This window comes from Peromyscus maniculatus, chromosome 6 (assembly GCF_049852395.1).
Source record: "Peromyscus maniculatus bairdii isolate BWxNUB_F1_BW_parent chromosome 6, HU_Pman_BW_mat_3.1, whole genome shotgun sequence".
NCBI lineage: Eukaryota > Metazoa > Chordata > Mammalia > Rodentia > Cricetidae > Peromyscus > Peromyscus maniculatus.
This window is the reverse complement of record NC_134857.1, coordinates 106,366,491-106,393,430: the sequence shown is the minus strand read 5'-3', so window position 1 is coordinate 106,393,430 and position 26,940 is coordinate 106,366,491. Positions and strand designations below refer to the sequence as shown.

General features: G+C 39.7%; 1 protein-coding gene across 14 annotated transcripts in view; it reads right to left on the bottom strand.

Annotated features, from left to right (window-relative positions):
- The window catches only part of Camk2d (calcium/calmodulin dependent protein kinase II delta), a 257,681-nt gene that overhangs the window by 95,831 nt on the left and 134,910 nt on the right, over nucleotides 1–26,940 (bottom strand). For all 14 annotated transcript variants that reach the window (XM_006970402.4, XM_015993241.3, XM_015993259.3 and 11 more), the window contains exon 4: nucleotides 26,587–26,641. In XM_006970402.4, coding sequence (XP_006970464.1) covers nucleotides 26,587–26,641 — 55 coding nt within the window. The remainder of the gene's footprint in view (nucleotides 1–26,586; nucleotides 26,642–26,940) is intronic.

Below are 26,940 nucleotides of genomic sequence, written 5' to 3'. Positions count from 1 at the left end.
CACATCCTTTAAGGAAGAGCCTGGGCTATCTCCAGAAAGCCTACTTTCTTTCCCAGGTGCTCACAACCTTGTATGTTTCTGCGACTTACACTTCACAGGACATTGAGACCACGCATTTATATACCTCTTGCCACAATTCAGCTTCTAGATCAGAATAGGCCAGGGACTCATCATTTGTATCCTCCAAGGCAAACTGCCTGAGACACAGTTGCTGCTCAGTAAGCATTGGTTGAATTGAAGTGTGAAGTTCAGATGCAAATACAAAAGGAGTTAAAATGGGAAATGAAACTACGGGGACTTTTCAGTATTAATATTTTCCTTTAGGAGGGGGTTTTAACCTTTGTGCTTATTCACAACTTTATTCTTTCAACACTCATATAGCATGACCCCTATGTTACATGAGGGATGTGACAGTTTCTAACTTTAAAAATGACTAGAAAAAAACACAGTGAAATTGGATATTATAAAAAGAATATCTGTTCATGTATCAAAAGATAAAGATTTACCTATTAGCTCCTGCTTTCTTCTGGTGTAGTGTGTGTGTATTTCCCTTCTTTGGGATTTGCTGCTGTGGGGTTATCTGTTGCCTGTGTTTTCGGTGGTGCATCTAACTTCCTTAGGTTGCAATTTTCCTTCTAGTGCTTTCTGTAGGGTTGGATTTGTGGAGAGGTATTGTTTAAATCTGGTTTTGTCTTAGAATGTCTTGTGCAGTTCGTCTATGGTGATTGAAAGTTTTGCTGGGTGTAGTAGTCTGGGATGGCATCCTTGGTCTCTTAGTGTCTGCATTACGTCTCTCTAGGACCTTCTGGCTTTCAGAGTCTCCATTAAGAAGTCGGGTGTTATTCTGATGGGTCTGCCTTTATAAGTCACTTGGCCTTTTTCCCTTTGCTGCTCTTAATATTCTGTCTTTATTCTGTATGTTTAGTGGTTTGATTGACAGTGGGAATAGGATCTATCCCTGGTGCATGAACTGGCTTTTTGGAGCCCATTACCTATGGTGGGGCACCTTGAACAGCCTTGACACAGGGGGAAGGGCTCAGACCTGCCTCAGCTGAATGTGCCAGGCTTTGCTGTATCCTTATGGGATGCCATACCTTTTCGGAGGAGGGGATGGGGGAAGGCAGGGAGCGGAAGGAGAGATGAGGGAGGGATCCATGGTTAGTATGTAGAATGAATTAAAAATTTCTTAATTAAAAAAAGATTTAGCTATTAGAACAAAGGTCAGTTGAAACATCTTAAGGATAATTCAAGAATCTTCCAAGACAGGATTAGAGGTGGCTCGTGGGTTAAGAGCACTGGTTATCTTTCCACAGGTCCAGAGTAGGATTCCCAGCACCCACATAGCCACTCACAATCTTCTGTAACTCTAATTCCAGGGCATCTGATGCCCTCTTTGGGTCTCCACAGGCACCAGGCAGACACAAGGTATACAAACACACATAATGCATATAAAATAAAATCAAAAGAGCAAAAAACAAAAGAAAAGTCTTCAAAAGCCTTACTTTTACACAGAGAATGTGATGAATCTTCACTCAGACAGCAAGTATGTTGCCATGAGCTCACTGCCTAGAAATAGGCTTGGCCCACACCAGAGTGTACAGGTTTGTGAGAGTAAGCACACTGAGTACGGGATTGGAGAATGAAATCGGATTGCAGCCATTCTATAAATGTATCACAAATTTTAAAAATGCTCATTTAAAATGCTGTGCCATGCCTTTATTTTATGTTGGTCGAAATTAGGAGTGTTTTTTACTCAGAAGTTATGCCATAAAATGAATGAAGGTAAGCAGGACAAGGATGCTGGAGGATGAGAAAACCACCTTACTTCCTGAGAGTATGAGAAGGCTGGGAAGAGACAGGATAGCTTCCCTGAACTCAAGAAAAGATTTTTTTTTTAAAGTGTCTTTTCTGAGTGCTTTCCAGCAGAATGGTGACCAGTTCATCAGAGGCTCCAAGGGGTCTTTAGGAAATGTGTGTGTGTATCTGACACTGAAATACCCATCAGAAATTCAACTTGTTTTTCTCACTGTCAAATATGTTTTAATTTCTCTTTGTTATTCAGAGAAGGTGTGACTTTTTCCTTCCCATGTTATCATTAGTTCCCACCCAGAAGAGATTCAAGCTGAAGAGGGGTTGCTGATACAGCACAGGAAAGATTCAGCCTTGTTTTTTATTTTTTCCCTTTGAGGTTTGGAAAAGTAGCTGACATTGCCATCACTAGGGTCAGCTCTGGTAATTCTGCTCCGGGAGTGGGAAAGCCTGTTTTAAGTCCTTCTTTTCTGCCAAAGCTCTGGGTGTACAACATCCGCAGTGTCTATGTTATTCACATAGAGTTCGGGCTTTTTTTTTTTTTAAAGTCTGGTTTATATCTTTAAGCTAAAAACTAAAGTTTTGACCTTTTCTTCTCCTCTTTTCCTGTCTGAATTGCATTCATGTTTTGTTTTGTTTTGTTTTTGACTTCGGCAGTACACCGCCCCGCCCCCAACAACTCTATTTGGGGCTCCTGTAATCCCTCTGCCACACCACCACAAGAAAGCTTTGCAAAATGAAATCGGATTATTGCCTTTCCCCTTTTAAAAGCCTGCCATGGCTTCCCGCAGCACACAGGATGACCTTAAACTGGCTTTCCTGGCTTCGGAGGCGTTTTGCGCTCCGGCCCACGCCTACTTCACATAGTTCTATATCTCGGCTCCCGACCCCAGCCTTTCTTCTGACCCTCACTCAGCCTCCTCTTCGGGTTGCGCCTGTTGCTCTCCCTGGCGGAATCTTGATGGACAGATCTCAGTACTAAGGCCTGTACTCCTGATGCCCCATGGTGACCAACTCCTGGCACCCCTTTAACTCAGCCTTCGCCATCCACTTAGCCCCTGAAACTCACAGGTGTATTAGTCATGGTATACCCAAAACGATTTCTGTGGAATCACTTGGTTATTTTCTTATTCTTGATCAGTTCTCCCTGGGCTGGGACACAGTTCCAGCCTCCCCAGCGTGGTGTATTTCTGGGGCTTGCAGAGTTTCAACATTAGCAGCATCAGTGTGTGTCTCTTAGCTGATAGTGCACAACCAGAAGTACTGACATTCAAACTACGAAGAAGACAGATGAAAGCTGAGACACACCCATGAGATTGCTAGGTCTCACATCGACTATCCTGTTAGAGAGGGAAACATCTCAGATGCCCACCGAAGAGTTGCACCTGGTAACTTTATCATTCTCATAACACTTTAAAAATAGTCAATGTTTTATATATATATATATATATGTCTGAAAACAAACTCTGAGTAAAATTTGAAATTGGTTAAAATCGGGCCAATCAGGCTCAGTGGGTAAAGGTGCTTACCATCAAGCCTCAGGAGCTGAGCCCCAGCCCTGGAACCCACATGGTGAAAGGAGAGAGAACTGAGTCAAATAAGTTGTCCTCTGACTGCCACACTTATTTTGTCCCCCGACACACTCTAATGTTTTTAATGTAACCTGTGAAATGGATTAGAATGGTAATTTAAGACTAACCCACTTGGATCAGAAGAGCGGCCCTGTCACTTAACGACGTAGTGTGACTTAGGAGAACAAATGTGCCTCCCTGAGCTTCCGTGTCCACTCCTATAATGTGGCCAAGAGACAGCAAATACTGCTGATGGGAGATTCAAGTCAAAGTGGAACATAGACAGCACAAGGTCCACGACAGGTGCTCAGTGACTGTTAGTTACAGTCGTCATAACCCAATGTAACAAATTGGCTTTGGTTGATAGACTCCAGCCATATAGCTTGACATCGTTACATGGAAGATCAGGCTTGTGCATTTCAGAAATAAAAAGGACCTATAACCACTGTTTACTTGGACATATGATTACAAGTAGAGTACATTCCATGTGAAAACAGAGCTGAAGGAAAACAGCTTGGATTTCTGTAAGAGTCTGTTCTTTACATTTCCAGAGCTTTGTAGGAGAGAGAGAGAGAGAGAGAGAGAGAGAGAGAGAGAGAGAGAGAGAGAGAGAGAGAGAGAGAGAGAGAGAGAGAAGGGAGGGAAGGAAGGGAGAGGGGAATGGAGTGGGGAGGGAGGGGGAGGAGGAAGTGGGGAGGGAGGGAGGGGGAAATAAAAGGGACGGGGAAAGAGAGAGACCCTTCATAGTTTTGGGCATTTGATTACTTGGTCCCTGGCTGATGGTGCTGTTTGGGAGATTTCAGAGGTATGTTCTTGCTGGGGCAAGTACATCACTGGAGGTGGACAGAGAGTTTAAAGACTCCTGACAGTTTGTGTTAGATCTGTTTGTTTGTGGTTCACGAAGTGAGCTCCCAGGTTGCTCCTCTAGCAGTCAGCCTGTGTGCTGCCAAGCTTCCTGCCTTGATGAGGATGGACCCCATCCCTTTGGAGTCTTGAGTCCAAATACATCCTTCTTTCTATAAGCTCTCTTGGTTATGGTGTTTTACAGCTTGGTTTGTTTCACAGCAACAGAAAAGTAACTAATGCAGCGTACAAATTTTGATTAAAAACATCCAATGCCAATTTTTCCTTTAGAAATTAACTTTTAGAAAAAAATGTAAAAAATATTTTCTTCTGCACCTTACATGAAAACTAGTACACACACCAGCTATAAAAAGTAGCAAAAGAGGGTTCACAAGGGCAAGTCAGAGAATTCAGTTCCAAGTTTAGCTCAGGTTCTGAGAATCTGGGAAGTGATGAGAGCACACCGCTCCCTTCCTTTTACAAGAAAATGCAAAGCTTTGCTCAGCTGCCCAGAAGATCTGGTCCCAGGTCCTCACTTCCTCATGGTTTCTTCTGCATAACCCCTTTCTGTAGCTTCCATTTCAGCCATGATGGGCACAGATACATTTTTTTCTCTGTTCCTAAGTCTATAAGCTCTTGGAGCATTAGTCTGTGTCTTAATTCTAATTCAGGCTGGCCAGGTAGCTGTCCCCATTTGATCCAATAAACTGTGTCGAGAGGTTGGAATCATGTGACATTCAGAGCCGCCCATTCTGGAGTGTGAATGAGATTCATTCTCCATGAGTTATAGCATGAGGGTAGGAAGAAGATTTGTTGAGAAATCATAAAGTAAACAAAAGCATTTAAACCGAAGACACATGCTTCAGTCTCACATCGATTTTTCTTTAGCACATCCATCTTTTTGCCTTCATTTATTGAGGCACAATTTGCATGGTCTTCTCATGGTACATTCCTATGAATTTTGAAAAACATGTAGTTGTGCGTTCATCACAGGTGATCAAGTCAGAAAACTTATCACTACATGTTTTTAAAGTCACATATTTTAAATATCTGTCCTTGTACTTTTAAGACAGAAACCAGTACTGTCTTTAGTACATTTCCTTAAAAACAACAACAAAAATCTGGTCTAGCAAGATGGCACACCCAGGAAAGGTGCTTGCCACTAAGCATGACAATCTCAGTTCCACACCCCAACCCTGGGCAGCATGGTAAAGGGAAAGAAATAACTCCCACAACTTGTCCTCTGACATCCACATAGACGCACTAGTCTACGTTCAGTCACCCATAAGAACCTAGGTAAATAAACAAAATGTTTCAAAATAAAAATCTTCCTTTAAGAGGCAGCATAAATGTTATACACTTGAGTGATTATAAGAAACTAGATTATGTTTCTACTCATTGCCACCTTGACACTGTCATTGAAATAAATACTGAAGGGACTAATTTAGGCAAGGACTTCATGAAACAAGTAATGTGTAAGAGGTCACTGGTGTGTGGGAATCACGATTTCTCTTACTCTTACCTCTCAGGCAACAGTCTCTTTTACTATATGTACAGAACATGCATTAGATAGTGTTATAAGCTCAGACAGTGTCTGAATTCAGACCCAACTTCTGGATTAAATGTGCACTATTTCATGGCACTCTGCCAGTGGAAATGCTTGGGTGATAATCAGAGGTCAGGGCTTTATTTAACTCCATCACACACCGAATAGGGAGAGAGAGAGAGAGAGAGAGAGAGAGAGAGAGAGAGAGAGAGAGAGAGAGAGAGAGAGAGAGAGAGATTCCTTCTGGGGCAGAGACGGAGTGTCCTCCCGTGACAGTCAGCCAGCCACTGGAGTCAGATCTTGCCTTTAAAAGGTGGGGCTCACCAAGTGGCTTAAAACAGGTCTCATCTTTCATCAAGGGCTTCTAATTTTAAATTGCAGCATGCTAAATTTTCTCTGAGGTGTCACCCTGAGGCTCCGCCCACTTTGTTCAGATGTACCCCTGGTTTTAAATAATTTCTCAGGGGCTGTGACTTCCAGTGTACACTCTGTGGTATGCAGTCCACACGGGGCACAAAGCAATAAGAATGAATTTATCATCTGAATAAATGCTTCCATTATCAAATTTTGATATATGTCATGTGAGAAATTAACCTAAAATATTCTAACGTAAATGATACCATTCTCTATGACAAAAATAGTACTCAGTAAAAGGAAATTAAAAACAAAACCAATTATTTCTGGAATAACAAGCTAGAATTCTTCTTTAAGCACCACTGAGAACTGCACTGTAGTGGCATTATGATGGGACATGTCCACAAAAATGGGTGATCTCACATACTGTGAAACTCAACTCTTTTACGGGGCTGGGCAATAGGATTCTTCCAGATAACTTTGCCCAGATCCAACATTCTCTAGTAACTCGGCCAGCAGGGAAACCCAATCTATTAATTGCTGTTTAAAGCACTTGTGTTTTGAAATGGGAACACTTGGGGATAAAGAATGCGATTTTCATTTTACTTGCTACAGTTAACTTTAAATAAAACAAGCGTACAGGCAAAATATACCAACAAAAGCAGTTATTTAACTTGTTTGTAACTCCTTACTATTTTTTAGTGCATTGTGGAATTCAAAATGAAGATTCACATCATCTTGTCAGGTCTTTTATTCCCACCGTGGACTAACATACTAGTTGCTTCCATGTACATTAGGCAGACTGAAGTGTCTGAATCAGTCACCACCATTCTAACAGCATATGCTATACACATTTTTATAGACCTGCATATCTGAAACAAGTTTTCCCCTCAAGTGTAATCTCAGCTCTTTCCCACACTCCCTCCGCTGGCAGCAGAAGTGTGCTGTTATCTACAGAATGTGGCTCAGGAGCTTCTGTAGCTCCTCACAGCTTGGTGGAATGCACCTTCTAGATCCCATGCTTTAAGCAGTCAAGTGTTTGAAACCCGGTGGAGAACAGAATGTGAGAGAAGGTTCCTGGAGTGACTGTCACTAAAGATGGACATCTGGAAGTGAGTTCAGAGGACTCAGACATGGAGGCTGTGTGAGTTGGCCGATGAAAGCCCATAGACATTGTTCCTGGGCTTCTTCCTGAGGAATGGTGATCGGGACAGAAGATTCAGTAGATACGTGTGCTTCTTTGTCAAGCCTCCTGATTCTGATGAAGACGGGAAAGGATGTATAGCCAAAAAGGCTAGATATTCTCCAAAGAGTGCAGAGGCCGACTCTCACTGTTGAGCTGTTCATAAAAATTCCCGTATATTTCAAGACCAGTCGTGGGCACAGCACTTTACCATGCAACGGTTGGGAAGGATTTTCCTTCCTCCAGACTCCTTGAATTCATTTAGTTTACCTCCAGTTGCTTTGTCAGACGCAACTGCATGGGCTACCAACACTTCTTCTCTGAACCAATAGGGTATGAACGAAGTGGATACTATTCAAAACTATTAAGTTTGTTTGTTTCCATAGAACTCAGAATTCTTAAACTGCAGTAAACACCTATTCAAGGCTTATTCCCTGTCAAATAGTTCTTTGGCAAATTTTACATCAATAGAGTTAATTTTTCTAGACAACGTATATGGTATTGCTATTTTGATTAAGCAATCAACAAAACTGAGGTTCTAGGAGGTTTTGAGGAGACTGCTGAAAACTAAAATAGAAGTAATTGGCAGAAGTGGAGGGGAAATCTACACAGGTGTCTGCAGGCCTGTGATTCCTGCTTAACCACTACCTCCATTGATTTGATATGAACAACAATGTTAGAGGTAAAAGTCACATAAGCATAGAAAAAACAAAACAAAAGTGATAATTACCAGTGACCACACGGCCTGAGGCCTCCCCACCCTTCCTGTTGCCCTCTTAATGTTTCCTTTCCATCCTCCTCCTTTTTTGCTTTTGCATCTGTTTCAACTAGGGATTTGTAGCCAACGGGAGCACATCTGGTTTATGGAGGAAAGGAAGGAGATTCTCGACAAGGTACTGTGTGTCTCAGAGACACACACAACACAGGGAAGCTTTCTGGTCTAGGGACAGCACAGGTGTCTCTCTCCGGGAACACTATCACGAGTACACTAGACACAATTTCCAGTCTCTTAGTTACTGGGCTCAGTTGCCAGGGAAGAGTATGGGGGAGCACCTCAGTCAGGTCATGTGACAAGGGAGGATAAGACGCATCTGGGGCAGAACCCCGAGCTGTATACAGTGGGGATAGATAGCTACTCCTAGTTAAACTGTGGTTATTTTCAGAATAGCAGAACAGAAGCTGAGCAAGAACAAAAGGTATCCATGATGCCTACTTCTATTTCTAAAAAAAGGAAAGTCCTCTAGTTCCTCATTCCTTTTGTCTAATAGTCCCCAACACCAGGATGGCTTAGTGACTCTACAGAGCCTGAGGCTGGACGCAGGTGAGTCACTCTCCCTCCTGCAGTTAATCCAGGCTCCAGAGCAGATCCCTGTCCTTTCTCATCATCTCACCTCGGCCAGTTGTACAGCCAAGGGACCTCACAGCTTATTTCGAGTAACTCCTAGTTCAACATGGTATATTCAATTACGAATCAACCTGACAATTTTCCATTCAAAGGCAAAATAAAACTAAATAGTTTACTTTTTTGTTATCTACAGATAAAATAATTCCAAGACTGTTCAAATTTTAAAAATTAAAAATTGAGTATTATATGGACATTTAATAAAAAATATATATTTTGTTATAATTAAACAAGTGATTTTTAGGCTTGAAGATGAACCTCTAAAGTGATTTTTTTTCCTTAAACATCACTCTGTCCCACTCAGGCCTTATGCATATTCATTTGTGCAAACACACATTTACAAGCATATGCATGTTACAGAGGTGCACATACATAAATGCCCATATAGACTTTGTATATGACAAAACACACACTAGTATTAATAGGGAAATTCATAAATGTTAACTTCATAAAATTTTTTTTATATTGCTGCATGCATCTGTGGTGGTTTGAATAACAATGCCTCCAATACACTCACATATTTGAATGCTTAGTCAGTAGGAAGTGGCACTACTTGAGAGGGATTAGGAGGTGTGGCCTTGTTGGAGGAAGTGTGTCTCTGAGGGGTGGGGGCTTTGGAGTTTCAGAAGCTCAAGTCAGGCCCAGTGTTTCTCTCCTCTTCATACTGCCTGTGGGTCTGATATGGAACTCTTAATTTCTCTAGTACCATGTCTGTCTATGTGCCACCATGCTGCCCGTCATGATGATAATGGACTAAACCTCTGAAGCTGTAAGCAAGCCCCAGTTACGTATGCTCTAACCAGCATATGCAACCACTCCCTCACACGCAAATAAAGAAATAACCATAATAACTTTAAGAACAACATGGAGAGGAGAATCCATGCAGCAGAAATCCATGGAATTATTTGAGTTCCTATGATAATGACTGAACTAAATATGCAAGGTTAGGCTTTGTAATATACTTGAGCATAAAGACCCTCACCCGTGAGAAGTAAAAACAATTAAAAAAAATTGGTTGTTTGGTAGCGATAACTTTTAAATATTGCTTCTTGTATTAGAACTGAAATAATTATGTTTCAAATAGGCCTGTAAGCCAATATGCACCATTCCTTGCTCTGATTCTCCAGTTTGGCAATTCCATTTTCTTTCCTTAAAGGCGGGTTTGCTCTTGGCTTGTTTCCTGGTAGCATCTCATCTTCTGTACTGGATTCGGGCTCTTGTGTTAACTGCTCCCCATTTCCTCAAAGCAAGGCCCCCTAACCCCCAGTTCTTGACACGTGTGGCCCATCCTGCTTAAGTAGCACACTTTTAGTTCCGTGGGCTGGCGGTTAATTCCTTTGGTCAGATTAATTGGTTCAAAGATGGGAAATGCAAGTCAGCTTTAATGACGTTTGGCATTCACTGGACACAGATTCTCTTTGCAGTGGGACTTGCTGCTGTGGGTGGGGAGGATCTGGGAGGAATTGAGGGAGGGGAAACCATGATCAAAGTATAATGTATGAAAAAATGTATTTTAAAAAAAGTTCTAATCACTGAACTGCTGGGGGTATGTGATTGGGAGGCTTTGCCTGTTGATAAATTAAGAAAAGCACACAAGGCCAGCCTGAACTTCAGTAGCCTTTGTCTACAGGCTACAATAGAGAACAAATATAATTATGTATATTTCAGTTACTTAAGATAATAAGTTAGCTTTTGCTCGAAACAATTTTGGATGACTACCTCTTGTGCTATAACCAATCCTGGAAAAGTCACCAACTTTGACTTCTCTTTGATGATAACTTTCCATCAAAACATTCCCCAAGTCCATCCACCAGGTCATTCCAAATCCCAAAGGTTTCCCACATCTCAACAACGCAGCATAGAGTGTGAGGTTCTGCTCTCTTTGACCCAAATACCCGATTAGGGAGCATCATTTGGATTTGTTTGAATAACCTAGCATTTTTGTCTTCAATCAGTTATAAAACTTTCTCCAAACTAATGACTGAGGGTCTGTAACATCTAGAAGTTACAGAAAACTTCTTTGAACATTTGCTTGTGAAAGAAACAAAATAAGGAAACTGAAAAGAACTTCTGTTAGCTCCATTTCAGGTACATGGATCGAAGGAAGGCACATGGAGTGAGGGAAAGATATGAAAAGTGGAAAGAATTTAAAAATAATGGGTTTCAGAAAGTCACCCTGTTCACCTTTGGACCAAAAAGAAATAAAAATAAAGTCAGTCAAACTAAATGCAAGTATACAATACTGCCCATCTAAATCTTAGTCAGGAATAAACAAAAAGTAGTACTTTAATGGCCCACAGCACTATCTTTCATGTTAGGCAAACACAAGTATATCTAACCACTTGGTCTGTGACCTCAGGCATATAAGTCACCTCTTCTGCCCCAATTGCTCCACCAGAGAAAAAAAGTACACCAACATTATGTTACAGAGTTACTATAAATAACAAAATTGGCAGTTTGCTTATAACAGTTTGGGAAAGGGTATTCCCATGGTTAGCTATTCAACAAATGTTAGCTTCTGTTAAGGCCAGATATGTTTTACAAAAACTAAATTAATTTCCAATAATACAATGTGTTGATAGGGGCTGTTCAATAGCATTCACTTAGGCTTTCCTGTGAGCAAACATCATTTAATCCTGAGGCATCATTTGCATAGTTTAGGCTTGCAATTATCAGAGGCCAACCCTATATTACAATCCTTAAAATTCTCTTTTGCATGTAATATTGAAAAGGCAAGAACCTTTTTAAGATGTGAGGATTAGTGAAGGAAATTGGGTCACCGGCATGACACTTTGAAGGGATCATTGGCCTCCTAGCCTCTTGCCATCTTTTTCTGTACTTCCTGATGAACTTGAGGCAAACTGGCCTCCTACTGTGCTACCATATTATCACCCATTTCTTTCATAAATGAACTCCATCAAGTACAAAAATAGAGCAGTGGTTCTCAACCCTTTGTTGTTTAAACAACCCTTTCACACGGGTCGCCTAAGACCATTGGAAAACACAGATATTTACATTACAATTCATAACAGTAACAGAATGACAGTTATGAAGTAGCAATGAAAATAATTTTATGGTTGGGGGGTTACCACAACATGAGGAACTGTATTAAAGGGCCGCAGCATTAGGAAGGTTGAGAGCCATGGCAATAGAGTCAGTTGTCCAAGGATTTGAAACCTATGAAACTCTGAGCCCAGATGCCCTTTCCTCCTTGATTATCTGCATTGGGTATGTTGTCACAGCAGCAGCAGGCTGGCTGATACACATGACATGAGTTTAAGGGTCTGAATGATACATAGTTCCGGTACTGTATTCTATAGTCATCACTCTACTTCTCTTATAGTTCCCATGGGTTTTATGACTGGAAAGGAGGCTCAGAAGAAGCCTATATCACAAGTAATTAAATATCAAATGTTAAAGCAGGAACCAAGCACTGATAGTAATGTTCATAACTTCTCTTTCAAGCAAGAGCAGGCAAAATACTTCCTATTGACCATGGAATGAAAATGACTCATTTGTGCCAACATTGCTGGAGAAACTTGAATAGGTTCCAAATTCCAAAATAAAAGGCTAACAAAAATAGACAGACAAACAAACAAATAAAAACCCCTAAATGCCCTTCTTTCCATGTTTTCCAATTATAAATGCAACCAAAGAGGAAATCATACCAGGCCTCGTTCACACTGTGTGTTTCAAATATCCTGGTACTCGGTGGGGCTGACAATCAGAACAGCAAATTGCATTGCTTAAATAATTAAAGTCACCAATATCGGGCTCTCGGGGTAATTAAATACCTTGTTTAGCTTGCTCACTAAACGCAGGTAATTAAAATACAGAAAAAATTCAAAATGCTTAAGCATCTTAACAATCAAGAAAAATCAATATCTGAATTTAAAGACATCATTTAATTTGTTATGAAGGAAGAATCACGCTAACTGATATAAAAATATTATGCATAAGTGAAAATAGGATGTCCTTTAGGGAAAAGATAGGTTTCTTCTTAAGTATCATCTGTTAAGATCTGATTTTCCACCTTTTCATTTAACAAGATAAAATAAACTTTATATTTCACAGTATAAAAAATTGTGAGAACCAATAAAGGATCATGATCCAATAGAAAATCTACAGTATGGCATACGTGTGTGCGCGCACGTGCATGTGCGTGTGCGTGTGTGTTGTGTGATGCACATATGCAGGGGATAGAATTCAGGCCATTGAGCATATTAACCAAGTGTTCTACTATTGTGCCATGCATCCCAGCCCACTAAATCTACGTCACATACAACTTTACATGAACACAGTGTTATGCTAAAATGAAACAGAAGCAAAGTTATGGTTTTTCATTAAAATTCTAGATTGAGAGCACTATTTCATTGTTCATTATTAAGTGTATAAAATACTAGATTTCACTGTGACAGTTCGTACATGTACTTTACTTTTATAACATACTTGGATCACATTCACCTGTCATTACTTGGTCTTGTCCCACTCTCCACTTCCCGAAAGCTTTGCTTTTGAAGGCCTAGTGAAAGTCCTAAATAATGGTACCTTACTAATGGAGAATTCAAAATTTATGAAGTTCAAAACATCTATGAAAAATCAAATTAATATTTCTCTTTCTTCTTTGAAAGAAAAAGAAATATTTTAAAATAACTGATCATGCCAATTGAAACATTAAACTTTAAGAATACAAACACATACCATATAGACTAATAATAGTCTCTCTCCTTCTCTCTCTCTCTCTCTCTCTCTCTCTCTCTCTCTCTCTCTCTCTCACACACACACACACACACACACACACACACACACACACACACACACACACACACATATGGCTTGGTCTACAGCTAGAGAGACTGGTAATCAACCAAGCAAGCAAGTAGACTAAAAGACGGATACAAGTTGTTTTCTTTCAAGCATATGAAAAGGACCTAAAGGCATAAATACCATCTCATACTTACATTTTATTATTTACCAGTACTCACCACTTAGGTATTTCTGAACCAGCAGGAACCACTTTTCTTCTTTTACATATTTTGGTTCTATTTTTTACACTCAAACAAACTAACAACGGTATTATTCTGATAAGTTTTGGATAGGCTACCGGGAAAAAAGAACTCTGCTCAGTTAGATAGTGGGCATATCGGCATCTCACAGAATTGTCACCCATCACACTATGAGAATGCATGTGATGTAAGATATGTGTGCATTGCCGACTAATGCATACGATTTCTTAGGAAGAATTCCTTGTAACTGATTTTCCATTTTCTGACCTTTTTAAACTGTTGACTTATTTATCCGGTAGATCCTACCAAAAGCTAGGTGTGCTTTAGTGCACTTTACATTCTTGCTCTTACTGGAGTCTGACTGTTAGGAGGCATATATTTCCCCGAGATCTGTTGTCATCATCTTCCTTAAATGTGATGCTTTACTTATTATATCCACATGCACACGATTCCAAAAACACCGCTAAACCTGTTCTCAATCACAAATCCATAAATGAGTTGGTCAAAGTTATATGACAGAACTTTTCTCCCATCAGAACTTCGTAACTACTTTAAGAATGGAAGGTTCTCAAGAGACAGAAGTCTTCAACGATAGAATCGGTGCCTCTGCACTTACCTGTTTCCTGTGCCTTTTCTTGGGCTTTTTTCCTTCTTTTTGTTTTGTTCTGTTCTGATTTGTTCATTCTTATTTTATCTTATTATATTTTTTATTCGCCCTTAGATGCCTGGGTTGTTTGCTTGTTTGTTTGGTTTGGTTGTTTTTGTTTTTTGGATACAGTGTTTCTCTATGTAGTCCTGGCTGTCCTGGAACTCACTCCGTAGACCAGGATGGTCTTGAACTTAGAAACTTGCCTGCCTCTGCCTCCTAAGTGCTGGTATTAAAGGCCTGTGCTACTACCACCCTGCTGCCTGTTTGTTTTTTAAGGAGGGACAGAATGGGGGGTAGATCCAGACAGAAGAGGAGGAACTAGAAGGAGCAACGGGAGGAGGAAACCATGATTAGGATATACTGTATTAAAAAAATCTATTTTCGCCGGGCGGTGGTGGCGCACGCCTTTAATCCCAGCACTCGGGAGGCAGAGGCAGGCGGATCTCTGTGAGTTCGAGGCCAGCCTGGGCTACCAAGTGAGCTCCAGGAAAGGCGCAAAGCTACGCAGAGAAACCCTGTCTCGAAAAACCAAAAAAAAAAAAAAAAAAAAAAAAAAAAAAAAAAAAAAAATCTATTTTCAATAAAAGAAAAAGAATGAATTTTAGCTCCAATTAATCTATTTTCTACTACCTTACTAAAAAAAGTCCTGTTTGCCTTCCTTCTCCTTTCATATTTTGACCCCATAATCTAGAAACTTGCATCATATTGACAAAATCTTCCCTCACTGGATAGTAGAATTTTTTTCCTACATATATTTCATTATTACCTTCAATTTTTTTTTGTTTTGTTTTGTTTTTTTTTTTTGTTTTTCGAGACAGGGTTTCTCTGTGTAGCTTTGCGCCTTTTCCTGGAACTCACTTGGTAGCCCATTTTTTTTTTAAAGTCAGGATGAAGTTTAGTGCAAGAAGAGGTAAATCTGATAGGAGCACTGGGAACTGGTTATAGCCTGCTTCCCCTTGAGTCTCAAAGTCTTATTGGTGCTCTCTCCTTCTACCTTCAAACTTAATGGTTTATCCATCCACTTAATGGTTTATCCACCAAAGAATCTTCCAGTCTTCTTTGGTCCTTTCCAAATGCTGCTGTTCTTAGCACCTGTGCTGCCATGTGCTGCCCATGCATTCACCTTGCTTGGTGCTCACCACAACCTTATAACCTCCCCTTCTGGTTAGATGTAAGCTCCTCTTAGGCAGGGCTATATCTTATTCACTGGTTTTATCTGTAGTATTTAGCAAAGTGTTTCACATGCAATTAGCACTCAGTCAGTATTCACTGAATGAATGTATTATAATATCAAATCTATTTGTGGAGAATGGCTAAAGTACCCAAGTATGAGGCTGGGGTGGGGGAGGGGGCTTAATCATGAGCCAAGAGCAGAACCTGCCAAGTTTGAGTGGCTTGAGAAGAAGTGAAAAGTGCAGAGATCAGGTGGGAGCTGGGCTTCCTGCCACAGAGTCCGGGCTGAGACATGAAATGGATGAGCACATAGCAGAAAATATCCCACACTGAAGAAGCTGTCTGCTAAACTTAGTCCAACATCTTTGAAATTGTAACTTTTCCAGATCCTCTACATAGCAGCATATCACTGACAGTCCCCAGACACTGTCCTCAAAAAATGACAACTATACCCACAATAGCAATTCCATCCTATTTCAAGGTGAAACTTTGGATTTAGGAGCTGCAGTGAAATTATTTAATAAGACAGAATTAATAACCACCCAAGATTTTATATTTAATTAACTTTTTGAGAACAGTGCACTTTCAAAATCTGGTTCAACCAAAGAAGGAGTAAACCTCTTTATTAAATCCGGGCTTCAAATTTCAGTGTGGGTGTGTTTTCAAATATGATTAGTTGCTGTTATTTGCCTAGAAGTACAAAAGGTACCTATATACATACATACATACATACATACATACATACATAATATATATCAGTACTGGCTACTTTTAGTGTATGAGAAACATATAGGCTAGGCTTCTTTATCTTAAGATTTGCTGTAAAAATTCAAATTCCTGGTTTTAGTTTCTTATCTCTAGCTAGTACGTTTCATGCATTTTTTACTCAAAACAATTTATAAATTTAAAAAATATTTAAAATAGAAGATTTAACTAATTACAACACTGTGAAACCTTCCACTTTCTCAGCCAGGTGTGAAGAGCTTAAAAACCATCGCTTTGCAATAACAAGCCAAGAGCTAAGCGCACTGGGAAATGAACAACTCTCTCTGTAGACATACCAAAAAGGTGAAACTACAATGTAAACCCATGTTCTCTGTATGGGAAGTAAGGCAAATGGCTATTGCACATCATAGTTTTCCAGAGCAGAAGCTGACCGCAAAGCCCTTCTCAAATCCAGTGTGAGTTAGGAAATCATAAGTTTTGATGAATTAGTAATCCTTATGGTAGACAATATTAGTAGATTAAAAATTCCATGGGAACATACTCTTTAGAGTCTCTCAAACTTTGATGAGTTTAACCTTTCCCTGATCTGTTTTTCATTATCATAACAAAATTGTTGAATCTGGGTAAGTTTAGAAAGGCATTCATTCAGCTCACAGTTCTGTAGGTTCAGAGGCCACCTACAACAATGAGATCTAATCATAGGCCAAAGATGCTTCCTCTCCTCACACTTTTCCTTGACATCATTATATGCCTCTTTGCCACAGGTCCTTTAACCCAGCACATATGTCCCTTTCAAAATGACTGTAAGAAAACTAAAGCAAAAACCCAAACCACAGGCATGTTGGGAATGTTGGAATTGTCAGGCCAGTAGTTAAAAAAAAAAGACAAAAAGGAAGGAAGAAAGGAAGAATGAAGGAATGCATGCATGCATGCATGAATGAATGAATGAAAGCTTTTGTAGAAAAGTACACCATGCAAGGACAATAAGTGTTATAAACAGAGAGCTGAAAATTCCAAGAAGGCAGAAAAGGAAATGGTAGCACTCATAGGCCTTGAGAGGCCACCATGAAGAGCACCGTGCACAGGCTCCTTGGGAGACCAGCCACAGCTGAGACTGATGGAGTTTGGGGATATGACAACTGCAGTTCACGAAAACTAAAGAGAGAAAACAACAGAGAAGTCAGGACACAATATCCAATAAACACAGTACAGCCAAGAAATGGATAATGTCCAGATAGGGAGGAAGCAGAGGAGAGAAAAGAATGGAGCAATATTCGAAGCAACAAGGACTGAGGAGTTCCCAAAACAGCTTGTCAAACATGGCGGCTTACAAAAAAAGAAAAGTGCCTGAAGGAAGTCCTCCCCATTCCCACCCTGGTGGGCACCTTGGCTGATAGGCACAAAGGTTAAGAAGTACTCTAACTTCTAAACAAAGCCAGAGAAGAGAATGCAAGGACGAAATGAAAACAAAAACATAAGATGCTAGAGTTCTGCACCCTGCTAGGTTACTCTTCAAAAGCAATGAAGAAATAATGAAGTCTTTCTAGGACAGATGAAAAGTGGGGCAGGTGTGTGTGTGTGTGTGTGTGTGTGTGTGTGTGTGTGTGTGTGTGTGTGTGTGTGTGTGTGTGTGGTGTGTGTTGGGAGTGGGGTGCAGCAGGGTCTGAGGAATCGTTGAGGAAAATTCTTCAGGAAGAAAGACAAGGTACCAGCCTGAAACACAGACAGGCATAGGAAAAGGAACGGAGCCATCAGAGGGGATAGGGAAGGGTGAGAAGTGAAGATTTGCACAGTTGATCTAAAATAACAGTTTGTTCAAAATAATAGAAAGAATTTGTCCAACTGTGTGCGTACATGTGTACATGGGTGAAGCGGGGATGGGAGGGCGCAGGGATACGTCATTGGAAAGATATCTGGTTTTCAGAGTGTAGGTAAAGGTGAGAAATTGGTTCGACTTGAAACTAGTGATTCTCAACTTGTGGGTCATGACCTCTAAACCACTGAAAACATAGACATTTACATTATGATTCATAACAGCAGCAAAGTTACGGTTATGAAGTAGCAACAAAATAATTTTATGGTTGGGCATTACCACAACATGAGGACCTGTATTAAAGGGTCACAGCATTTGGAAGGTTGAGAACCACTGCTTTAAATAATCCTTAACATAAGAAGCATAAGTAACATAAATCTTACTTGAAAGTGACCATGAATTCAATGGAAATGTATTGTTACAAACTATAAGAAACCCCCTTTCAGCCAAGTACAATTGATATGCTAAGAGAGTAAAAATAAAATCACATGAATTGTTCCATTAAGATAAAAAAATACTGCCGGGCGGTGGTGGCGCACGCCTTTAATCCCAGCACTCGGGAGGCAGAGGCAGGCGGATCTCTGTGAGTTCGAGGCCAGCCTGGGCTACCAAGTGAGTTCCAGGAAAGGCGCAAAGCTACACAAGAGAAACCCTGTCTCGAAAAAACCAAAAAAAAAAAAAAAAAAAAAAAAAAAAGATAAAAAAATACAGTATCAAAAAGAACAATAAAGCATGGTAGATACAGGAACAAAAAGAAGACACAAACAGAATGTAGTTATGGGGCTATCCAAATTAATAGCCATTTATATGCCAATGAGGGTTTTATTAAAATAAAAATTGTCAGAGTAGACATTAAAAAAAATCTATGCATTCACATTCAGTAAAATGTAACAAGACTTGCCCCCTCTTCACCATGAATATCTAACAACATGGAGCTAGGGATCTGTTAAGCCCATGTCTCCGTGTGCTGTGTGAATATTTCAGCATGATGGTCAGGTGATAAGGCAGTATAGTTCCTGAAATTGCAGAGGTGTAAGGGGGGTGAAGTTGCAGGAAAGTTCCTTTAAAAAACATAGCACTCAATTCCCTTCAGCCACTTATGTGCAATACTTTGCACAAGAGATGCTTAGAACATGTTTGTTGAATGAAGAAATGTTCCCAAGGACACGAGTGTTTTCACCTCCGTGTCAGCTCCTTCCGTTGTTCTGTAACAACTCAGACTGCCTGAATGGTGGCTCTCATTCCCAGACATTCATTAAGCCTATGCTATGGGTTTTTGAGAGTCACCTAACTGCTTTCAGAACACCGTACATGCAATCTGAAAAACATGATATTTAACTAATCTTATTTTTGATATCACCAATAAAAGTATCTGTTCCATAGCTCAAGGAGTGTGACTCAAAAATTATTTTTATTATTAAAAATGAAAAGAAACATATTTTCCTAATAACTAGAAACCACACAAGATTTTTTCTTTGGATGGCAAAAAATAAAATGGACAAGAGAGAAGCAATATATCACAGCCTCTTAAAAATTTTCCTTTCTGAAATTTTGAAAATTGAGCTTTTATTACAGATGTCCCAGGAAGGCTAAGGCATTTAATAGGCTGCCATTACATAGTGAGGAACATTTCTTATCTGGGTACACCAATAGAAACACGTTAAAACAGAGAAATAAGGAGGACTTTATGTTCCTAGAGGTGTTTTTGCCAGGGGGAAAGTGACCTTTTGTACATTAGATGTAATAACAGCACTTTCTCTAATAGTCCAGAAACTTAAAAAATGTTCTTATATTTATAAATGACACCAGGAGTCCCATTAATTGTACCACAAGCCTTAAATAATGAAACTAGCTTCCCAGACTCCTAAATTAAAAAGGACTTGAGAGACGTCTCAAGATTCTCATTGAGTCCCACCAGCACGTTATATAAAACAGAAGGGGCTTAGAGGAACAGCAATGCTAAATGGTTCGCCATGGGCATCTCTAAGAATGAAAATTAAAGTTTTCATTCTCGACTCTTTTTCATAAACCTATTCAATTCCCTCTCTTATTTTCTTAATTGCAAATATCTAATCCAAGTGCTATTCTCTTATACATCTACTTATGGCTTACAGTGCTTTGAGAAATCTGTATTCCAATCTATACATACACAGTGTATCCATGTACGTACAACACATGTGTCTCCTGGCAGTTCCTGGTGCACATATGTCTCAAATGAAGAAGAGCAAAATATAACACCCAACACATGCCACTCTGTCATAACATTTTTTTAATTTAAAATTTTCTGAGAATTTCGTACATGTGTATGGTATCTACATCATTTCTACCCCTCCCTTCCACTCTCCTATTCCTCTTGGATTCCAATACTCCCTCTTACATTCATGACCTCTTCTTCAATTATTACTGTTACATATAGATATGTATGTGTATATACACATACAAACACACATGCAACCTTCTAAGCCCCTTTAATGCTGCTCACATTTAGATGTTCTTTAGGCTGACCATTTGGAATCTGATAACCTAGCAGGTAACTTGTCCCTAAAGAAAACCGATTCTCCTTCTCCCAGCAGCCACTGATTGCCTATAGCTCTTCATCGAGGGGTGTGACCTGGAGAAACATCCCTCATGCACTTTAGCATGTCAGTTGGTGTTATCATTATGCAGGTGTTGTTTAGGCAACCATGCTGTCGAGGTGTCATGGGTACAGCTTCTCTATCATGTATAGAAGACACTGTCTAGCGGCGAATCCTTTGGTTCTTACAACCTTCCTACCCTCTCTTCCACCATTTTCTCTGAGCCTTAGGTGTAAGGCTTGGTTACAGATGTTATCAGTTGGAGCTTGGTCAACATTCACTTATTCTCTATATTTTGACCATTTGTGTATATGGTGATATTTTATTTGTGCTGAAATGTGATTTTAATAGTATGTTAATAAACAAAGTTGCCTGGAGATCAGAAGTCAAAGCCAGCCGTAAGCAGAGTCAGGCAGTGGTAGCACACACTCTTAATCTGATCACATGGCAGGCAGAGTCTCTGTGTGGTCAAGGACAGACAAGCGTGGTGACATGAACCTTTAATCCCAGTACCAACCAACCATAGACACCTGGAGGTCTGTATAGACAGGTAGTGACGAGGAAGCCATGTGGTTGGGTTTAGAGCCAATGAGAAGGTAGAACAGAAAGGCAATAAAAAGACAAGTCAGACAGGAAGAAGCTCTCTCTCTTTCTCTCTGGGGAAGCTACTTCTGGTGGTAAGCTAAAGTTAGTTGTGGCTGTTGCTCTGATCTCTTTGGCTGTTTACCTCTGTATTTGGCTCTGTGTTTCTTAATTACAAAGACTGTTTAGAATTACATCTATACATGTGTATATCTGTCATAGTCTCAATCAGTTGCCAAGAGAAACTTCTGATGAACTTGAAATTAAGATTCTGCTGCTGAAAACACCATACACTTTAGACACAGGACTTGAAGGAATTGAGCTGGAACTGACCTGGAAGCCTCTTTCCCCAGGACTAGCTCTTATAGTATCTGAAGATGCTATGCAAGCTGCTGAAAGAGAAGAGCAATCAATAGTCCTACCCAGCTGTACAGCCTGTGGACCACATAATGATCGGCCTGGCAAGACCCCAGTGATGAGGTAGTGACCTTTTTACCTTAGGGTAATCAACGGCTGTCTAATTGGACTTGAGGCTAGATCCATAAGAAAGAATTATGCCTGATAGTGTAAACTTAGCTAAATACCCATAGCACGAGAAGTCCTAGACCCCAAAGAACTTACTACTGCCACTTTCCTAAACAAATAGCATTTCTAACTGTATTCTAAATACTGACAACAATTCCTCTGAATTGAAGGCAACTGAGAAGAAATGGCTCTGCCTTCCCATTGGCCTAGGAGCAGGACATAAATTTGTAAAGTTGTCCTCCCTGATGTCTCCCCCAATAACACAAGGGTTTCTCCATCAGTCTCATCAGTTTGCACTCTATACATGAATAATCTACTTAACAGACCTTACTAGACTGTCCTTTATGTGCCATTAGCTCCCCCGACATCTAACTTCCTATAATTTGCTGCCCCTGGAAATGTTTTGTCCCTCTGTTGTGACTTCCTAAAATGTGGTTATCTTGTTAAGATGATGTATAAAACCAAACTGTATATTATAGTGTTGAGATGCTGAACAAGCCTGTTTTGGAAGAAAAGTTTACAGTTTAAGTTATTCATCCCTGAGCATGTGATATACGTGTCCACAAAATTCTTTTTGCTTTTTTTTCTGTCTTTAAAGTGTATTCTGTCAGTAGAATTTACAGGCCCTAACTAATGAATTAATTATGTAATTTATTACATTAATCTAACTAAATTACGTAGAGGGAAAAGAGTTCTTCCATGCCATTATGCACATTCAGGTAGTCAAGTGGCCTCAAAAAGTGGATCAAAAGAGATGCATAAGGCATACTCCCTCTTCAGGAATTTTTTTTTTTTTAATGTTGGAAGCAACTGCCCAAATGGTTTCCAAAATCCCACAGGAGTTCTTGTACCTTTCAGGCTATACTTTCCTTAACTACATTTAATGACAAGCATTGTTTCACGTTAGGTGTAGAAAGGAAGGACCCACCTTCTCTATCAAAGGCCATCATCTCTGCCTGTGGGTCTCTTTCTTGGGAACTCTCTTCTAGATCCATTTCTCTACTTTCTTTTCTTCCTTTACCTGTCCGATAAATCCATGTCTATCAGGTTGGCCCTTTCTGCCTTCAGAGTTGCTAACGTGTTCCTAGAACATTATGGTTGATATAGGGGTATCAAGCATGATGAAGGACAACTTTTGAAAGTCGGGGCAGATCAACAGAGCTGTGAAGTTACACTAGCTTTCAGGTTTGGGAGGGCTTTGTCGCTGATTACCTAGTCTATGTGTAAAAGAGACCATTAATGCTTTGCAGATAGAAATGTTGGTAAGATCCCTGGATTTAAAATAGCTGGAACAAAACTCCTTCCAACATTTGCCTTTTATAATGTGAGATCTTTCATTAAAAATATGAACCCACAAAGCCAGACGTCCCTCTTAGAATCTGGTGTCTGTCATTCTAAGGAAAGCATTCACAGGAATCATACTGTCCAAACAGCACCAGAAGCTGGAAAGGAACACAAGACACATTCCTTCAATGTGAGTTCAAGAATTTATTTTATCCTGCAACTGACCATGTGTCCTCAAATTTCCCCACTATATTTCACTAGTGAATTTAAGGTCATACTTTTCTACTATGTTGAAAATGTATATTGTTCTAAAGGTGTTCCTTTTTGCTTCTTTGCTGATTTCTATAATGACATAATTTGAAGCCATTTCATATTTTTATTTGGTTATGTTTTCTTTCTAGGAATTGATATCTAGAATGGATATTGAGGAATATCTGTACTTTTCCACCATTCTTTTACAAATCTCTAAAACTGGGTATTTGATTGGGCTGAATTTAGCTTCACTCACTAATCCTATTTACTGACAAAACATTTTGATGAAAGCTAGTGATAATTCTCATCGTACACTTTAATTACTAAGGAATGGTTTTAAAGCACCTGTGCTCAGAGGTTCAGTGCTCAGAGCTCAGCACGTTTCAAACTCTCATGCTCCGGACCTAAGTGGTCATCCTCAAGTCTCTTCACTTTGACTTGAGGCAGTGACAACCCAGGCAAACATCTCTGCTATGAAACCAATAGTTCCCAGCCAATGAACTAAATTATACAAATGGAAAAAGGCTTTTCATGACAACAGGTAGCTGTAAATTATGTTTTCTTTTGAAGAACTGTTTTTTTAATATGTTCTTTGTCAGTTATTCTTCTGAATTCTGAAAGCGAATTATAAGAATAGATTCTTATCACCTCTTTAATAAGGAAATGTGAAAGCCTATAAAATATATAGTACAGATATCAGTAACTGTATGAGTACAAAAAACCACTATGCTGTGTCTTTTATAACCAAGTTTATTGACTAATGAAGTCATCAAGAAATAGCAATACGTTTAATACTGAGGGAAGAAAAAAGAAAAATAGATGGTTTTCTCCAATTAAATATAGCCCCACCCCTGTTCCCATGCTACTGTGGCACAATCCCTGCCCAATAGCAAAGAACTAAGTCATAGGGCATCAGTGGAGGCTCAGCAGGGATCTGTAGCTGCCCACCGTTGTCAAACCCCCTTCACATTCCTGCTGGTGTGGTATCAGAGGAGGACTACTAAGAAGATTTAACTCAAACAGTTTGGTAAAAATAGGACAAAATGAGAACATAATCTCCACTTTCTAATCCTAACAAGAATTGGAAAGCTCAGTTTGATTCAAAAAGCATCACTGGACAGCAACACCAAGACTATGATGCTGGCGATGACAAGAGAGGAATCGTCCATCTGCCAAATAAGAGCACTTTAGTGGCCCAGCAAGAACATGCCCGGGACAAATAAGAACGTCAAGAGGCTGGAGAAAAACAAAGCATGTGCAGAAAACCCCAAAACAAGTCATAGAACTAAAGAATAACTGTAGTTTTAAAAGACTCAATTGATAAGCTCAGCAACAGAAGGAAGGAAAACCAAACTGACAGAATGAAGATGCGGAAAGTCCACACCAAATCTGACGACAGAACACAACCAATTACTCAAGTGTATGAACAGACTGAAAACAAAGCTGGCACAGGACAGAGCCTCAGAAACCAACGGGAGTGTGAGAACAACCACCAAAATCCAACCATTACGTCATTGGTGCTTCAGAGCAAAGGAGAAAGAAAGCGAGATTGAAAAGTATTCAAAGAAACAATATCTGAAAATGTGCAAATCTGGCAGATATAAACCTACATTTTCAAAAGACGAAATCAACCACAAAGAAAAACTAAGAAACACAAGCTGAAACACATGCAATCACATTTCTGAAAAACAAGATAAAAGGGAAATCGTGAAAACAACCAGGGAGAAATAACACTACCCTTGGGGAAATGATTATTAGAATGATGGGATTTCTCCTTAGTAATGTATAGAGTAGGAAATGGCATATCAGTGAAGAAACATGGCTGTCTAGCACACGTGAGGTACTACACTTAATTCACAGCACAGAAGAGAGGAGGGGGGAGAAGGAATGAACGACAGTCATAGAAGAAGAAACAAAGGAGAGACTGGAAAAAGAGAAAACCAAGAACTTCTCGCTAGCATGCTGCTCTCCAGGAGTTCTGAAGGAGAAGGTGTTCTGGCCCATCCCTGTAAACCAACACTCAGGAGGCACCTCATCGAAATCAAGCAAAAAATGACTAAAGAAAGTTCAGAAAGAAAACCATAAAGAAGGGCTTCAGGTCCACGAGGAAGCAGGGAGCCAAAAGGAAGAATTGGAAGGGCAAGAATGAAAGCTCTGAGAAGAGGCAGAGGATAAAGGACATCATGGGCAGCGTGAGGACATCAAGGACGGGCTATGCCTGTGAGGACAAGCCTGCAATCTAGATCTGTGTCTAAGCAGGCTTTGGCTACTCTTTTCTCAGATACACAGGGACCACCTTAAGACAGATGGATTTGCATGGCTGCCACCCATACTCAAGTCTTCCCTTTTATCACGATAAAAATAAATTGTGTTTCTGTGCTAGCCTATCCCATAAGATCTGGGGGAAAGGTTAGTTCAATGGATAAAATACTTCCCACAGCATCCCTCTTCCCTTCACTTCCTTTGGAAGTCAGTCTGACAACTGACAATAAAGCAATCAGTTCTGGAGGACAGGTAGAGCTTAAGATGAAGACAGACCCACAAGTCACAGAGGCCAGCCAGAAGAATGGTTCCATGATACTGCTAAAATCCAACTTAATTAAACCTATTACTAAGCTACTTTTAGATTAATATGAAATATTTGTTGTTGTTGTGACCAACTTTCATTAAATGAGTATACTATAATTGTACAGTTCTTTTTTCATGGTTGGGTCTTTAAGCTGTTCCCTCTCCTACACACCTATAAGCATGATACTGTGAATATCTCTGGACATAAAATTGTACTTGGATTTAGGATATAGTTTCTGTGGACTTTTTCCCAGAAGTCAAATTATCATCAAAAGATGCAGCTATTTTTTAATCTTTTAAATAATTAGTATCAAGGTGATTACAAGTGGGTCCTTATTCATCTCCTGCCAGTCGTGCTTGTGGACTGTTTTGCTAAATGCCTGCCACGAGTCAATATTTCTCTGGATTTCTCTCTTTATAGATGATACCTTTTAGAAGCTCTTAGAAAATTCAATAGAAAACTTTGTACACATCAGCTATTTTTGTAAAACAGTCCCATGGACAGTGCAAAGCAGAACACACTCAAAACATTTCAAAAGGTGAACAATATACTGTTGTGCAGATTTCTCTCTTTTTATAAAATTAGAGTGGAAAATCACTCAAAAAACATCTAAAATATTGTAGTAGTCCTTAATTTGGACTATGCAATGAGAAAAATCATGTTGGAATCAAAATAGTTTTCAATTATATGGCAAAAATAAATGAACATGGAGCATGTACTTACAAGTCAAACACCAAGTAATGGAAGCCCTCTTCTGATATACTGTCATGAAGTCTCACTGAAGAAAAGAAAGAGAAGAAAGTTTGTGTTAATCTTATTACAATTACCTACAGAAAGCCAATCCTATGATGAGAGCTGCCCCTTATTTTAAACTTGTGTTATATCAGTATCATATACAGCAAGGCATGGGTGAAGAAAGACCCAAGATCAGGGCTTTGGTTCTGATCACTATTAACTATCTGAGTTTAAGAAAATGACTTAAGTTGTAATGACATCAATATATGCACTAAAATGCTGGAGTTTAAATGAGAAAATAAAAGAAAAATAATCCATATATTGCCAGGTAAATGCTATAGA